The 17,816-nt window shown below is 45.2% G+C and overlaps 1 protein-coding gene across 1 annotated transcript in view; it reads left to right on the top strand.

The window, feature by feature from the left end:
• Akap12 (A-kinase anchoring protein 12) overlaps positions 1-17,816 on the top strand; it is an 89,714-nt gene that overhangs the window by 40,880 nt on the left and 31,018 nt on the right. Inside the window, 1 exon segment of the mRNA NM_057103.2 lies at positions 4,446-4,560. Within this exon segment, the coding sequence (NP_476444.2) occupies positions 4,446-4,560 (115 nt within the window).

The following is a 17,816-nucleotide window of genomic DNA, read 5'->3' on the forward strand; positions in this document are numbered from 1 at the left end:
TACAACTGTCTTGAATATCCCCGGATGTTCCTAGAGGTAGGCGAGGCTGGTGCTGGAAACATTTGAGAGGTTTGATTATTTTAGTGTTGCTCTGCTGTAATATGGTAATACTTTACTGGGATAAACTCTGGCTGACCCGCCCTGAGGATATGAGCTCGAAAACACTTAGGGTTTTGATTTGGTCAGAGGAGGCGTCGTCGCTTTTTGAATCACGAATCCATTGGGAAGATTGGGTTTCTGGTACTCATTGTGCTTGTGGGGTGAGGGTTGTGTCTTTCTATTCCAATTTTTGTCTCAAAAGAAATAAGCGTATTCCTAATACTTAGGTCCAAGATGTGTGGATAAATCTGAGTGAGAAAGCTCCAGAGAGAAAAATAGCTGGATTGTCTGACTTCTTTCTCGATGGAAAAACCTTGAATTTCAAAATTACCCTTCTTCCTGAACCGGACCCCACCGAACCTCATCTGGGTCCATTCATCCCTTCTCATCCTGCCCTGAGCTGAGTATAAATCCTGTCTTCAGTGGTCCTGGGAGTCTCAGGGAAAGGAGATACTGACTAAAGATGATTGATAGAAAGAATTAGCAAGAAACTCTTCTCCCATATTCCAAAACGGTGCATATGCTCCAGTTTTGTGGTTGGAAAAATAAAAAGCAGTGCTGGTTCTGGAGCGGTGATTTAGTGGCTAAGAGAATGCACTGCTTTTGCAAAGGAGACAAGTTTGGTTCCAAGTGGCCATGCAGGGGGCTGCTCACAACCACCTGTAGCTCCAGCTTCAGGGGATCGGAAGGAACCCTGCACTCATACCCAGACATGCATACACATGATTTTGAGAAAAGGTTAAGGCACATGCTAATAAATAAATGTATGAGCTAGACATGGCGGTCTATGCCTTTAATCCTAGTACTTGAGCAGGTAGATGGACCTCTTGAGTTTGAGGCCAGCCTGGTCTACATAGAGGGTTTCAGGCCAGCCAGGGCTACATAATAAGACCTTTTTCAAAAACAAACCAACAAATTAAAGGAGGAGGCAGAAGAGTTGTTTGTTTACAGTTTACAATTATCCTACTGTTTACAGCATTAAAACTGGGTTTATTAAGCATGTGTGGGCAGCAGAGCGGGTGATTTCCTCCTCCAGAGACAACTGGCTAGCTGAATAAGCTAAATGGGTCATCTCTGGGTTTCCTGCAAGGCCTTACCTCAGAGTATTTGGGGAATATATGCCTAGCAACTCCAGCCTCAGTGCACTGGTACATATGCATACACACACACACACACACACACACACACACACACACACACACACACACACACACACACAGAGAGAGAGAGAGAGAGAGAGAGAGAGAGAGAGAGTTGTATCAGTGCATCCTCTCTGAGATCTCTGGGTTTTTTTTAAAGGTTTATTTATTTTATGTATATGAGTACACCATCACTATCATCGGACACAGCAGAAGAGGGCATCAGATCCCATTACAGATGGTTGTGAGCCACCATATGGTTGCTGAGAATTGAACTCAGGACCTCTGGAAGAGCAGTCAGTGCTCTTAACCTCTGAGCTATCCCTCCAGCCCCTCTGTTTAATTTCTTTTGGTGCTTGCAGGGTCTCAGGGAGCCCAGGCTGGTTTTGAACCCCTAATTTTCCTGCTTAATCTCCCATTCCCAGGCACCCTAGTTTGCAGGTTTGTACCACCATCCATAACACATCAAGACAGAACCTAACATTCTTTCAGTTGTCATACACTCACCACAACGTGTGATTCCCCGTTCCCCTACCTGTTCCCATACCGCTAATTTAATCCTTTCCAACCTGTGCTCAGTGCCTGTGCTGTCCAGTTTAAATGTGCTGGCATTTTTGCTGATGAGCCCTGTGGAGACGCCACCTCTCCCTTAACTCTATCTTTCATTTAAAATTCCCATCTTTCATATTTTGGTAAGTGAGCCCCTGAAGCGGAACTGTAATCTGATCATCTTGTCTAATAACTTGCCTCAGCATGGGCATTTTGAAGCTGACTTCCATCTGCAGTGTCAGTGTGTGGTGTGACTTCCGAGGAAATGCAAGGGGAGAAGGGCTTTGCTAGGCGTAGAGACTAGCACAGTGGAATCAGTGCGGTGCGCCTGAAGACTTCTGGATCTGGAGGCCACAGAACTTTCCAGAATGAGCAGTACCTCTTTGTCCCATGAGCAGGAACAGCATGGGGCTAGCTGGGTTTTGTGACTGGTCCTTCCTTCCCTCTTTTTTTTTTTTTTAGTGTGTGTGCATGTGCACATGTGCACAGCAGATATGTGGAGGTCAGGGGACAGCCCCTTGTTCCAGTTCTTAGTCACCCTTCTTCACCTTCTGTCTGAGACCAAGGTCTCTCGTTGTCCTTGGAATGTCACCAAGTGGCCTAGGTTAGCTGGCTCATGAGCTCCAAGGATCTCTATGTCTCCATTCCCCATCTTGCCATCTCTGGGATTACAGACACATGTCATCCCACCTGACTTTTCACATAGGGTTTGGGGATCCAAACAAATTTTGCTCTTTGATTAGAAGACAAGTTCTTTACAGACAGGCCACCTCCTTCCCTGTGTTCTCTGTTGCCACAAAGCCCTTTCCAGAAGAACTAGCCTTCAGCCTTACCTCCTCGCTAAAACCCTGGACACCCAGAGCACAGCCTGGGACCATCTATTGTTCCCACTTGGTTCTGCACAGTTGCTCCATGGCACTTTCTATAGCTTCCACTTGGTAATTATGTGTTTGATCATCAGTTTCAAAGGATGGAGAGATGTTAAGAGCACTCACTGGCTGTTCTAGCAGAGGACCCAGGTTTGATTCCCAGCACCTGTCTCCAGTTCCAGGGGATCTGATATCCTTTGCTGTTCCTTTTGGGCACTGCATGTGTGTGGTGCACAGACAACATATGCATATACATATACATAGCTTCAGGCAAAATACTCATATGCATACAAATTTGAACATCTGCTTTAACTTGAGGACACCTTACTATTTATAAAGCTCAGTTATTTTTCCTCACCTGTATCTCATCACAAAGAAACATGGTTTTATTTATCTGTTTAGATTTAAATGTTTTTAAAAAGCTGAGTTGGCTCTTACAATTTTTAAAATGAATGTACTTATTTTAGTGTGTGAGTGCCTTGCCTGCGTGTATTTATGTGTACCATGTGTGCCTTGTACCTTCCTAGATGAAGAAAGGCATCAGACCCCTGGAACTAGAGTTTTAGATCACTATGAGTCCCCTGTGGCTGCTGGGAAGCAGACACGGGTCCTCTGTAAGAGCAGCCAGTGTTCTTAGCTCTAAGCCATGTCTTCAGCTCCATCACTCCTTCCTTTTAAATTTTAACATTCATTTGCGTGTGCTGGTACACATACATACATTTGCATGAGTGCTGTGGTGCACATGTGGAGGTCAACCGACAATTCGTGGGGATTGATTTTCCCTCTACCAGAGGTCAAACTCAGGCCATCGGACTTGGCAGCATGTGCTATGTGTTCCACAAAGCCAACTTTCCAGCCCAAGAGGTGGGCCTTACTAAAAGGCATTTTTAACAGACTTAGGAATCGCTGTAGTAGAAAGAGATGCTCAAGGGATATATCCAAGAGTGTGAGTGTGGGGTTTTAAAGAACAGAGTCACTGGGGTACTATTTTATAGCAACACACAAACACATATACACACACACTCACACTCTCATACACACACTCACATACACACACTCACACACAGACACATACATACACATTCACTCACTCACACACTCACTCTCATTCACATATACACACTCACACACACTCACTCTCATTCACAATACACACACACTCTCACACACTCACACTCTCATACACAGACTCACACTCTCATACACACACTCACACACACACTCACTCTCATTCACATATACACACACACTCTCACGCACTCACATTCTCATACACACAGACTCACACTCTCATACACACACACACACACACACACACACACACACACACACACACACACTGAGGGCCAGAGATGATAGATTTCTTCCCTAGCATATCAAGGCACTGGCTTCCCATCATTACAAGAAAATAAAAAGGAAGGGATAAGAAAAGTTTGGCTTCTGTGCTAGTGTGTAAGCATAGTGTGCTGGGGCTCACCCAAACTCTTCACTGTAGCTTCTGAAACAGAGTCTTAAATAACTAACAGACAAAGGAACGAATGCATGGACTTGTGCACACACTTCATATACAAGGGTCAATCTTTGGTGATAGAACATCATTTATTCCAAGAGGTCACCGAACCTTCTAGAACTCTCATCTTCTCCACCACAGAATCTCCATTTTCTGTATTTCTCCATCTCATAGTTCATACTCTGGAAGTCAAGTCATTGCTTTTGACTTGTACTGGGGATGGGGTGGGGGCAGTATGGAACTGAGCTCATGTTCACATGGCTTTGTCTTTTCCCCCAGCTCCCACAGAAGAATGGCCAGCTGTCTACTGTCAACGGCGTAGCTGAACAAGGAGATGTCCATGTCCAAGAGGAAAACCAGGAGGGGCAGGAGGAAGAAGTCGTTGATGAGGATGGTAAGCTGCCCTTGCAGGCCAGGCTGATTTTGGCAGGACATTGGAGACTGCACTTGTAGTGAACCGTGATCAGGGTTGCCACACACTGTCAACAGAAAACACTATTGTTCTGTAATGCCTCATGGTGCATGAATCCAAAGACACAGTCAGCTGGTCTCAAAAGGAGATGTTTAACACGCATTTTGGGTAGCCCCTGAACTCAGGAGTTGACCTCACACTCTCTTTTTTCAACGTTCTTCCCTGGAATTAATGTTTTCTTTAAAAAAAATCCTTGTCCCTCATTCTTGTGTGATGATGTCAGGTGTGGTTTCTTAGTAGAAAGACTAAGATGCTTGCTTTATAAGAGTGAGGGTCTAGGGGTTGGGGATTTAGCTCAGTGGTAGAGCGCTTGCCTAGGAAGCGCAAGGCCCTGGGTTTGGTCCCCAGCTCCGAAAAAAAGAACCAAAAAAAAAAGAGTGAGGGTCCAATACCTGGCCAACCTAAAAATGAAAGTGACAGTTCAGCATCACTCCAGGGGAGCCCGTGTCACACTCACAGATTTCCAGCATGTGCATTCATCTCTTTCCCTGAGCTGTGATCAGAGAAATCTTGTGGCATCTAGCTCTTGAGTACAGTGGGGTAACGGGCTGGTGCATCTTCAGCCAAAGTGTTGCTTCCATATTCATTCATGGGGCAGTGGTGTTGGGGTCATGGACCATTCAATTCAAGATATCAAGGAGCCATTGTGATACTTAGTGGGTACAGGTGACTGCCACTAAGGCTTCTAGTCTGAGTTCAATTCCCAGGACCCGCATGATCAAAGGAGACAAATGAAAAGTTGCTCTCTGACTTACACGCATGCATGCTTGAAACATACATGTATACATACACACATACGTGTAGTTTTAAAAGGTATATTCAACGTAGTAATTTGGCTCCTCTATGCCATATTAACAAGACACAGATGAAAGTGCTGGGCATAGCCTCTCTGGATGAGATCCTTTGAACACATGGAACCCGTTTCTCCCCTCCAATGCCCCACAGTGCTGTGTCAAGCCGGGAGCGGCTTTGAAGTTGGTGGGAAGAGCTGATCTTTATATATCACCACAGGCACCATATAAAGTTAGAAATGCATACATAGTCTCACAGTTGAAGTATTTCTCTGACCTCGTGTGAGACTTTCAAATAATACCCACCAGACAGCTGGCATGGACCCAAATCAAATTCCCAAGGCCAATCCTTTGTCCTCTCCACATTCATTTTTTAGTTGAATCAAACAGCGGCTGGTGCATCTGTATGTGTAAGTTTGTGTGTATACAGGTACATGTGTGCACAGGTACATGTGTGTATGGGTGGAAGCCTGAGAACAAGCTCAGACATCATTGCTCAGAAGCCATCTACTTCATTTTTTTTTAAGACAGAATCTCTCAGTGACCTGAAGCTTTTCAAAGGCTTGGCTAGTTGAGCAGCAATGTACAGGGATCTGCCTCTTCAGCACTGAGAGGACATGCTCACACCACAGCAGCCGGGCTGTCAGTGGGTTCTGGGGATCAGACTGCAGAACTTTACTGCCTGAGCCATCTCTGCAGCTCTCTGATGAATTATCATCATCATTATTATCATTATTATTATTATCATTATTATTATTAACATTATCATTGACTGCACTGGGTCACTGTGGCTCAGGTCCTTCAGGACCGTTTACCTGGGTTTCCTACGTCTGATTCTTCTCTACAGGGGACATGAGAAGGCAGTCAATAGAAGATTAATTTCAATAAAGCATAAGGCTAAGAAAAGGCTACTTGGTTAATACCTAAGACTTTTGCAAGAGATGGGTGCTGCTCAGAGTTTAGGTGAGCAACTCCCTGAGGTCAAGGGTAGCACTAACACCTGGGGACAGAAGAGAAAATGAGAGTCAGATATGTCACCATGAGGGCTAGGGGCTGAAGTTCAGTGTTCATTGCACTTGTCCATAGTGTGCAAGGCCCAGGTTTTATGCACAGCTCTGTAAGGAATGAGTTTTGTGGGGTTGTTGTTGTTGTTGTTGTTGGTTTGTTTGTTTTGTTTTGTTTTTTGTAGAACCAAGACCATCCAGAGCCAACACTTGATGTTTCCACTTCCTTGTAGATTCTAGGCAAGTGCCACTGTCTACTATTGCCTTAGTTAGACTTTCCATTGCTGTGAAGAGACATCTCGACCAGGGCAAAGCTTATAAATGAAAACATTTAAATGGGGCTGACTTACAGTTTCAGAGGTCTGGTCCATTATCATCATGGCGGGAAGCATGGTGGTGGTATAGGTAGACATGGTGCTGGAGAAAAAGCTGAGAGTTCTACATCTTCATTCAAAGGCAAGCAGAAGGAGACTTTGTCTTCCTCAGACAGCCGGGAAGAGGCTCTCTTCTTCTTGCACTGTGTGGAGCTTGAGCATAGTACCTCAAAGCCCATCCCCACAGTGATGCACTTCGTCTAACAAGGCCACACCTACTCCAACAAGGCCACACCTCCAGATAGTGCCACTTCCCATGGGCCAAGTTTATTCAAACCACCACAGCTGCCCTACCTTCGTCCTCCTTGTCAGTAAGCTAGGCACTGTTCCTGGAACTCAAACCTAGGTTATTAGAGCCCTAAACTGACAATTAACTACTGTACTCTCCCGATGCACATATAGAAGCTGCCTGGGAGAGAGTGTAGTTCCAGAAGTTTCTGTGAGCCTCATCTGCTGTCACTTGGGTTGTATGTGGCCCAGGATAGCTGAGAATGTGACTCAGCACAAGATCAAGCTTACTTAAAACATCTTGAGATTTTGTTTTTAACTTTTTTTTCTTTTCTTTTCTTTTCTCTTTTCTTTTCTTTCTTTCCTTCTTTTTTGTGACTTGATTTCTCAAATGTGAATTTTTTTTAGATGACAACATTGGGTTGTGATGTCAAAGCTCTGGACAGATCTGAATGAAAACCCAGACAGAAAAAACTGGGCCTAGATAAGAGGGACCCAAAATCATTGTGGTCTGGGGAGCATTTTATGGGTGTGTGTGGATGTGTACTCACACTCACTTATTTGTGAGTGTGCAGAAGTTTGAGCAGAGGACAACTTGCAGGAATTGGCTCTCTTTCTACCATGTTGGTTCTGGAGATTGAACTCAGGTTATCAGTTTTGGTGAGAGGCACGAGGACTGAGCTATCTTGCCCTGACCCTTCCTTTTAATTATTTAGTGTGTTGAGCACACATCACAGTGAACATGTGGAAAGCCGAGTGCACTCACAAGTTAGTTTTCACCTTTTATTGTATGAAACCCAGAGATTGTCTTGAAGCCGTCATTCTCAGCAGCAGGATCTTTTCTGTGTTTAGTATTGCAAGCTCATGAGTGATTTTTATATGTGGCCGAGCTGATATGTAAGCTAGATATTTGGAATCGGGGCCAGGCACACATCCTGGAGAGCATGGTATCCCTTGTGGCCTGTGCCTTGTCTCCTGGAGACTTCTTTGTAGTCTTCTTTCCCTCAGATGTGGTTTCTCAGACATCTCAGCACATGGCTAAGCACCACCTTCTATGAAAAGCCATTCAGTGCCCACCTGTGACTGTATTGCGTGGCTTCCCTGAGCAGATCAGGCAGTTGGTTAACCATGGCCATCTGGGAAGCCCAGGCACACACTGAATGCTCAGGGCTGGGATAGTGGAGAGAAACAGACTCTGTCCTTCAGAAGACCCTGAGAAAAGCCCAACTTCTGGGAAGGGTCACCATTCTCTGAGAGGGCAGTAGAGGCCACCATGGGACTCTCTTCCAGAGGCCCGTCCATAGGCAGAAGGGCTTGCTTGCTTTTATTTTTATCTTGTCTGCCTGGCCATCCTCATTCATCCTAATTCTTCAACATAACTTTCCTTTTGATATTAGTGGTATGCGTGTGTGTGTGTCTGTGTGTGTCTGTGTCTGTGTGTGTCTGTGTGTGTAGAAGTCAGAAGACAACTTGTGGGAGTTGGTTCTACCTTAGGATTTCTAGCGATTAAACATGGATCATCAGGCTTTATGACAGGGACCTTCTTTACCCCTGAGGTATCTCATTGGCCTGTTAGATGCATTTAGGAAACATTGTATGTATGTGCTCGTGCACATGCGTGCATTCGGAGGTCAGGGGAGAGCGTCTTGCCCCCTCCCCACACTTTGTTCTAAGTGACTGGATCCCTCACAACAGCAGAAGTCCATGGTTTTCACCAACCAGTTTCTATCTGGAGACAGGAGATCTGGAGACAGGAAAATACCAGTTTCCAACCCCCACCTCCAAAGCTGGGGTTGCATTACTTCACAGCTCAGCCTGGCTTTCACTTGGGTCTGGGGGGATTCAAATTCACATCCTCTGCCTTCCACTGCAAGTGGTTTTGTTTACCCTCTGATTCTAGGAACAGTCTTTCTGAATGGCTACTTTAAAAGAACAGGTGCTATTTACAAGGCTGTGGGTGGAGTTCAGCAATGAAAAGAACATCTGCCCTGCGTGTCTGAGGCTCTGGGATTTACTCCCAGCACCACCAAAGAACAGAAGCGAAATGACATGTGGGTATGGTAATTTATACCTGTCTATAATCCCAGAATTTGGGAGGCTGAGACAGAAGGATTGCATCAAAGGTCAAGGCCAGCCTGGGCTACATAGTGATTCCAAGGCCAGTCTGGGCCACAAAGTGAGTCCCAGGGTACTTCTGATATTAATTTTCTGTGTTTTATCTCACTGTTGTGCTAAAATAGCTGACAAGAGCAGTTTCAGACAGGGTTTACTGTGGCTCACAGTTCAAAACACAGTCCTACAGCAGACAGGTTCTGTCATCAAGAGGTTGAGGTGGCTGCTCACAGAGCATCTGCGGTTAGGAAGCAGAGAGCAATGAACACAGTGCTCATCTAGCTTTTCCTTTTAGTGCAGCGCAGAATCCAAGCCCAGAAAGTGGTTCCCACTATTAGGGTTGGTTATAGGGATGCCTGGAGGATAGTCTCCAAGGTAAGTCTAGCCCCTGCCAACCTGACCCTCACAACTCAGGAAGTCACTGACATCATTTTTTGACAGACAAAAGAAAATTTTCCAATTATGACTTGCTTGTCTTTTCTGAAATTAAGAAATAATGGTATTTCAGGAATTTTAGAATCTTTTTTTCTTGGGTGCTTTCAGCCCTCACACCCTACCTACCTCCTGGCTTTGAAATTTTCTTTAAGTGACAGAAGTAAACTGAAAAATCAAATATATATGTGGGGGAAACAGTAAAGGGTTGTGTAATCTCAGAGCAAAATTTTTAAAGTGTTTACTTTGTGTGTGTGTGTGTGTGTGTGTGTGTGTGTGTGTGTGCGCACGCATATTCATAGAGATCAGAAGACAATTTTTTTGTGCTAGTTCTTGCCTTCTCCCTTGTTTTGAGGCAGAGTCTTTTGCTTTTGCTGCTCCACTGCATCCTCTGAGCTATCCCCAACCATCTGGGCGCATCTCCTGCCTCAGCCTCTCCTTACATCTGTAGGAATGCTGGGATTACAGAAGGCCATTACCACATCTGCCTTTCTTTCTCATGGCTTCCAGAGGTAGACCTTAGGTCCTCAAGCTTGTGTGGTGAACTCTTTTACCCACTGAGACACAGTGCCAGTCCCAGGGACAAATTTAGACCATACCTCTTCATGGATAACGGCAAACATTTACGTATAATGAAAAAAACGTCACTGCTATTTCTTTTCTGTTCCAGAGTCAGTCTCTGCATTCGCTTCTGGTGCTTAAGCACCCCAATTTATCTTTTTATTAAAATTGCTTGGCTTTCTCTCTCTGAGCATCTTTTATAACTGTTCCTCAAACAGATAAGGAAATCTTAACATCCTATTTCTGTAGATGCTACTATAACCCGTTGCTAAATGAAATGTCTAAAGAACCTCATATGAGTAATCCAGCCCTGTCTCAGTTCCGAATACATTTGGATGTTTCCTTCACAAGGCAGGGATTTCCGGGTGTTTCTGAGGTTTGCAGAGTCTGTGTAGCACAAATGACATTTCTATCATTCCGGTCACATTTGTGTGAGTAAAAGAACAGTGGTGCTCTGTCCTTGTTTTCAATTATTTTATTCACATAGGTATTACACCGTTGCACACCCAGAGCAGTTGACACCAGCAGCAGCGGCAGTGAGGTTCGTCCTTCCCTGCTTTGTGGTTGGTACTTGTTCCTGTGGTGGTCATCCGCTTTGAAATTATTACCTGGGTGAACCAGTGAGCGTCCTGTTCATCCGAGAACAGTGAAGAGGCTGAATGCAGGGAATGAGTCCCATTACACTGGCTGAGCATGATGCCCATCCGTGAGGGCATTGGTTAAAGCTGAGGTGTCTAGAGAGTCTGGTTCTCAGTTTCGCAGTGACCCACTTTGCTAAACCTCAACGCTATCCCTCAGGTATAAGCATAAGTGGAGGACTCGTGACTCAAGTATTTAATGGCTGAATTTGCTGCATTGTGGAGAATACCCTTTGCTAATGGTGCTTCTATTGACACTTGTTTTATTGACTCTGAACCTTCCCATTCCTAATGCTGAGTACCTTTGGGATAGGGAAAGACCAATGATAACCTGGAGAATTACCTTCCTCCCTGTTGAGCCTGTTCCTTTACAGATAACCTACTCTAGAATCGAAAGTAATCCTTCTTCCTTGTTTGGGGTGCATAATAACTTGGTCTGGAGAGTAGGTATTCTAAGACCTGTCCTTGCTCCTAGGAAACAAAGACTCACACACACACACACACACACACACACACACACACACACACACACACACTTGCTTTTTCCCTACTCGGCAGAAATATTTTATGATTTTGGCCTCCTTTTCTGTTTTAAAGTGTGACCTAATCTTGTGTATTTTTAGGAAGAGCTGCCTGCCATCCCGCCATTAGCCTCCATTCTGCCTCTGTTCACCTTGGTACCAGTTGTTAACCTCTGGCATCTGATGTCTCTCTCTTACCTCCTCCTTGATAGAGAGTAGAGCCAGGGATGGGGGCCTGGTAAAGGAAGAGTTCATGGCAGCTCCATTCCTGTGGCTCAATGTCAACCCGTTTTGCTTTAGTTCTGTTGGACTCTGCCTATGTAGCCCGGGATGGCCTCAAGCTCATGGTAGTCTTCCTGCCTCTTCCTGGCAATGCTGGTCTTACAGGTGCATGCACCATGCACCAACTGCAAGACTTTTATGGGTCTGGCCACACTTCCTTTTGTTGCATGGGTGGTGACAAAGCTAGATCCCTTTCAGAGCATACAGCTGGCCCTCAGGTCTTTACTGCTGGTTGGCATCTGGTATTGTCTGGTAACATACAATACCATCCTGACCTATCCAGGAGTGAACTAAGATTCCTAGAAATGTTCTGTAGACACAGGAGCACTTCCTCCCTATAGCACACAGGAGCACCTCCTCCCTACAGCACGCGGGAGCACATCCTCTCTATAGAACACAGATACAAACGTTGCATGGCATTTTCTCAAGCTCCATCCCGTGTTGTTGATGTTGTGGAAACTGTAGAGCACTAAAGTGAACTAAGCCTTGAACTCAGGGGAAAGTCCTTAGGTGTGCAATCTTTGGAACCTATTTAGATTCACTCCTGCTGGTGTTGGAATAGCCCAGGTAATCCTCCTGCCTTCGCTTCCCAGGTGCTGAGATTACAGGTGCATGCCACTGACTCTGCTTCTTTCTCTTAATTACACACATGTACGCACACACGCAAGCACATGACCTTCATATGGATGCATACCCGTGTATCTGTGGAGTCAATTTCTATCTGTAAAACGAGCATCCTCTGAAGCCTGAATCATCGGTATTATATATAATTGGATTAAAAGGTCTGTGAGGGGACATTTTATTCAATACCATCTTGCCTCAGAGTCATCTGGGTATGAAGAACAAGGTTAATAATGGCTTTATAAATAAATGTCGCCACAAAGTGTCATGTGGATCTCTGGTGTGTTAGTTCTGCTGAGTTCCTGGAAGATTGGGACCAAGAAAGAAGAGTGGATGGGAATGATGTGGACAGCAGACTAATTCTAGAAGTGTCAGCTACGGAATGCTATGGTTTTATTATACGGTTCTGCTCACCACTCCATTTAGAGCCATGCTCTGTGTGAGGGTGTTGTAGGGGTCAGTACAGCAAGTGTCTGGGTGATTTTCTGCCACAGTGAAGGAATATCCAAGGAAGTTAACTGACCAAGAGAAAAAAAAAAGCATTTTGGGTTCCTGCTTTATAGACTTCAGTCCAAGGCTGGGCATCCACTGCTTTGGGTCTCGGATAGGTAGGTTTGCCAAATAGTCAGGACCAGAATTCATGAAGGAATGAGATGCTCATCTCCTGGGAAATAAAAGGAACAGGGAGGGGGTTCTCTTAATCCATTCAGGGAGTATATCCCCAATAGCTTAAGGTCCTCCCAGTACAATCCTACTCCTAAAGGCCCATGGCACCTCCCAATAACACCACCCTGGGGAGTGTTCAACATCCCAACCACAGCAGTTAGGCAAAGAAAATGTATTCTCGTGGCTTAGAATTCAGCCTCTGGGCAGGCAAGATGGTTGAGCAGGTAAAGGCAATTGCCACACGAGCCTGGAAACCTGAGTTTGATTCCCCGGAGCTGACATAGACAGTGAGGGAGAGAACTGACTCTACAACATTGTCTTCCACATTGCAAAGCCACACATGAACATAGGAAACATGCAGACACATACAGTCAATACATGACAATTTAAAATTGTTTTTCAGTTGAGGCCAGCTTGGTGTATGTACACAGTGAGTTTCAAGTCACCCAGGTCTCATAAACAAACAGACATTTCCCCCCTTCGTGCTTATACTTTTGAGTTTTCCCAGATCGCTATTGCTCGTCTAATGTCTGTATAGGGTACATTATTTGTTATTCATGTGACTGCTGGGATTAAAATTACACCTCTCTCTCTCTCTCTCTCTTTCTCTCTCTCTCTCTCTCTCTCTGTGTGTGTGTGTGTGTGTGTGTGTCTTTTGGCTGCTATCTTGCCTTCCAGCTTTAATGTATCTTAACATGGGTGTGTGTCATGTTTAGAAAAGCGCCAAGCATGTGGTCATCACCTCACTGTACAAGTGAGTCTGCTGGGGCAGCTAGAACAAAACTCTAGACCACATGACATTTATCATTCTCATAGTCTGAGTGGTTTCAATGACTCCTGAGGCCTCTCCTTGGCTTGTAGATGATCGCTTTCTTGCTATCCCTACACTGCCCTTCCTACATTCCTGGATGTCTTTAATTGTCCAAATTTCTTCTCATGAGGATGCCAGATGGTTTGGGTTAGAGCCCACCTTAAGTGACCTCTTGTTTCAACTCTTTGTTTAGCTCTTTTTATTTTATATTTTACTTTATTTTATTTTTAAAGACTCCCAGAGATGCCCATGCTAACCTTGGACTTGTTCTCTAGCCCAGGCTCGTCTTGGATTCTCTAGGCAGGGCTACCATACTGGGCTCAATTGGCTATGTAAAGGCCTTTTCTCTTCAGAGCCTAGGTCTGTGACTCAGTTGTGGTGTTTACCTAGTGCATGGGCCCTCTCCCTAGATCTACATTAAATTGGGGTGCAGTGGCACAGGAGATAAAGAAAAGGGGGTCAGAAGATCAAGGTCACCCACAGCCACATTAACCCATTCAGGGCCAACTTACAAGGTGAGAGAGACCTTGTCTCTAAAAACGAAGGGTGGGGAGGAAGGAGCAGCTCTGTCCCACGAGGTGCCAGGTGGCAGGAGGGCAGTTAGCCTAGCACACCATCCCTGTGGGTGCTAGATTGGAAAGTCAAATTTGGGACCAAGAAAACTCAGTAGAAGAGAGTTACAGGGCTGGTGTGCTGGTCCCTGCCTGCTGTAGCTGCTGCTTCTGGGGAGTTTTTTTCCATAAAAGGAGGCCTGAAAAATCTGCCTGTCTCCAGGGCTGGCTTCCATGCTCTGCATAGCAAACTCACCTCCCTTCCCGAGGGCAGTCCTCTAAGTATTTGCAAACATCAATCATCTCCCTCTTTCATCTTCCCTAATATCTCCTGAGAAAAAAAGCTGCCTCGCATTAAAAAAAAACCTGCCAGGACCTATGTATATTTCCAAGAGGAATGTGCTTTGTGGAAGCCTGCCAAAACTAACTGGATCTCACCATTACTGGTTCTCATTTCTAAGTTTATTTCTCACTCTCTTTTAAAATGTAAAAATAAAGCCAGGCATGGGGCTTTGTGTCTGCAACCCCTAGCACTTTGAGGTAAATTGGGTCAAGGTCCTGATCTGCTATATACTGAGTTCAAGGCTAACCTGGGATACACAAGACCCTATTTGTGGTCGTTTGAATATGCTTGGCCCATGAAGTAGCACTATTAGGAGGGGTGGCCTTGTTGGAGTGGGTGTGTCACTGTGGGTGTGGACTTTAATATTCTTGGCTGGCTGCCTGGAAGTCAGTCTTCTCCTACTGGCTTCCAGATGAAGATGTAGAACTCTCAACTCTGTCTGTACCATGCCAGCCTGGACTCTGCTGTGCTCACACCTTGATGTTAATGAACTGAACCTTTGAACCTGAAGGCCAGCCCCAATTAAAGGTTATCTAAGAGTTGCCTAAGTCATGGTGTCTGTTCTCAGCAGAAAAAAACCCTAACTAAGACACTATTCAAAAACTAAACAAACAAAAGGACTGGGGAGATAGCTCAGTTGGTAAGCATGCTTGTAAACTTCAGTACAATCCCCCAGAACCTATATTTAAAGAGCCAAGTGTGGTATGGAACATGTTTATAATCCTGATGCTGGGGAGGCCAAGGTTATAAGGGTCCCTGGGGCTTGGTGGCCAGCCAGTCTACCCTTCTTGGTGTGTTCTAGGACAGTGAGAGACCGTGCCTCTTAAATTTATATATATATGTATATATATATATATATATATATATTATTTCAGGTATATGGGTATTTTGCCCACATGTCTGTGTACCATGTGGGTGCTGAGAACTGAACCCAGGTCCTCTGCAAAAGCAGCCAGTGTTCCTAATTGCTGAGCCATCTCTCCAGCCCCACATATGGCAATTAAAAAAATGTTATTGTTATTATATTCAGTCTCTCTCTCTCTCTCTCTCTCTCTCTGTGTGTGTGTGTGTGTGTGTGTGTGTGTGTGTGTGTGTGTGTGTGTGTGTGTGTGTGTGTGGTGTCAGAAGGCAATTTACAGCAGTCAGGTCTCTACCAAGTGGGTTAAACAAAATATTCTCCAAATCAGTCAAGAGTCTCCAGCGTCCTGAAGGAAGGCCCTCACCAGGTCCTTACAATGATACAATGTTAACTCCAGACATCTGGCCTTCAGTGGAGAGAAATGAACCCTCATTGTCTGGGAGCTCTATGCCAGGGTTCTGATGCTTTCTGTTGTTGCCCGAGCCGACTGAGATACTCAGCGAGTGAACTTTTAAAGAAGTGTATCGTTTCATCGTGATTGTCAAATCTTGGTTCCAAGTGTTCCCTGGCTGAGTTAATTTCCGCCCAGTGTGTTCAGACACACTGGGATTCCGTCAGGGTCAGCATGATGGATACACTGCTGTCTAACCTGTCGTTCTCCAGACCTAATCCCTCGTGTGCTTCCGGGAGACAGCAGCCTCCTGAAGCTCACAGAAAAGAATTTCCAGGATCCATTTCCACTTGATAAGCTGTCAGCTAGAAATCCAGGCAGCTCACCTGGGGGAAGTTCATTTTCCACTTGTCTCAGTCACTGCTCTGTTGCTGTGCAGAGACAGTATGACCACTGCAACTCTTATAAAAAAAGAAAACATGTAACTGGGGGCTCGCTTACAGTGTCAGAGGCTTAGCCAGTTGTAGTCGTGGGAGGGGCATGGAGGGGCTGTGGTGGCATTGACCCTGGTGTCATGGAGAATGGGTGAGTGTCATGTATGGAATCACCATTATTTCTTCTGAGTCTGTAGCTTCCAATTGTCCCTCCTCCCCACTCCTCTTGACTAAGACTTGAGGGAAATGGATAGGGGCTCTGCGAGTCAAGTGCTTGCTATGCATGCACTCACGAGAAGCACAACTGGGGTCTCCAGCCCCGACATAAAAGCTGGGAATTGTGACTCTTGTCTACAACCCCAGCATGCGAAGGATAGAGGCAGACAGGTCCAGAGATTTTGCTAGCCAGACAGTCCGACTGAAGTGACAGGCTCCTAGGTCCTTGAGAGGCTCTGTCTTAGAATTAAGGTGGAGAACAGTAAAGACAGCAGACATTCACCTCTGTTCTCCACGTGAACACGCATAGATGTGCTCATGCACGGGTAGGTGCACGTACATACACAAACCCATACAGAACACACAATAGCACACCAAACATAATTTCTAAAGACACACAGCATTTGGGTCTCCATCAAAAGATATACCATTTATTTTCCAGTTTTGCTCTGAATAAGTAGGTGTGGGGGTTGGTTTACACCTTTAAGTACTCAGGAGGCAGGGACAAGTGGATCTGTGTGAGCTACAGGTGTTTTGTTGGCTGTCTGATGTAGGAGCTGGCAACAAAGTTCAGGTCCTCTGAAGGAGCAGCAGGCACTCAACTGCTGGTCCATCCTCTAGCCCTCCTTCAAATTGGGCTTTGACTTTTCATTTTCCTCCATGCCTTTTTTTTTTTTTTTTTGGTTCTTTTTTTCGGAGCTGGGGACCGAACCCAGGGCCTTGCGCTTCCTAGGCAAGCGCTCTACCACTGAGCTAAATCCCCAACCCCTCCTCCATGCCTTTTAAGTGTTTTAAAATTTCATGCTCTCTAGATTGTTTATTTGGATATTTAAAACTTAAATAACCATATCTGTGTTAACATATCCAATGCATCTGGACCATGAAATTCAGTTAGCTAGTGTGCTCTTGCCACATAGGGCAGAGACCTGAATGCCCAGAGCCCAGTAGAACCAGCTATCCTGCTGATAACTCGCCGGTATCTTTCAGATATTCAGTATAGCCTTTAATCCTTGCACTCAAGATGCAGAGACAGGCTAATCCCTGAGTTCTAGGTCAGCCTGGTCTACAGAGCAAGTTCCAGGACAGCCAGGGCTACACAGAGAGACCCAGTCTAATATTAGGTATACATAGTGCATCCTCTGGAGCTGCAGATCTAATCAGCCAACCATAGGATCAACTAGCCTTGGATCAAACAATCTCTGTGTGTGTGTGTGTGTGTGTGTGTGTGTGTGTGTGTGTCGTTCACATGTGTGTGCACGCTAGGCTAGGATACTCTGAACATGTAGACATTTTCCCTGCTTTATTGCTAAGTTATACAGGATGGCTACTGTTACCCTGGAATT

The sequence above is a fragment of the Rattus norvegicus genome, chromosome 1 (genome assembly GCF_021556685.1).
Source record: "Rattus norvegicus strain SHRSP/BbbUtx chromosome 1, alternate assembly SHRSP_T2T, whole genome shotgun sequence".
NCBI lineage: Eukaryota > Metazoa > Chordata > Mammalia > Rodentia > Muridae > Rattus > Rattus norvegicus.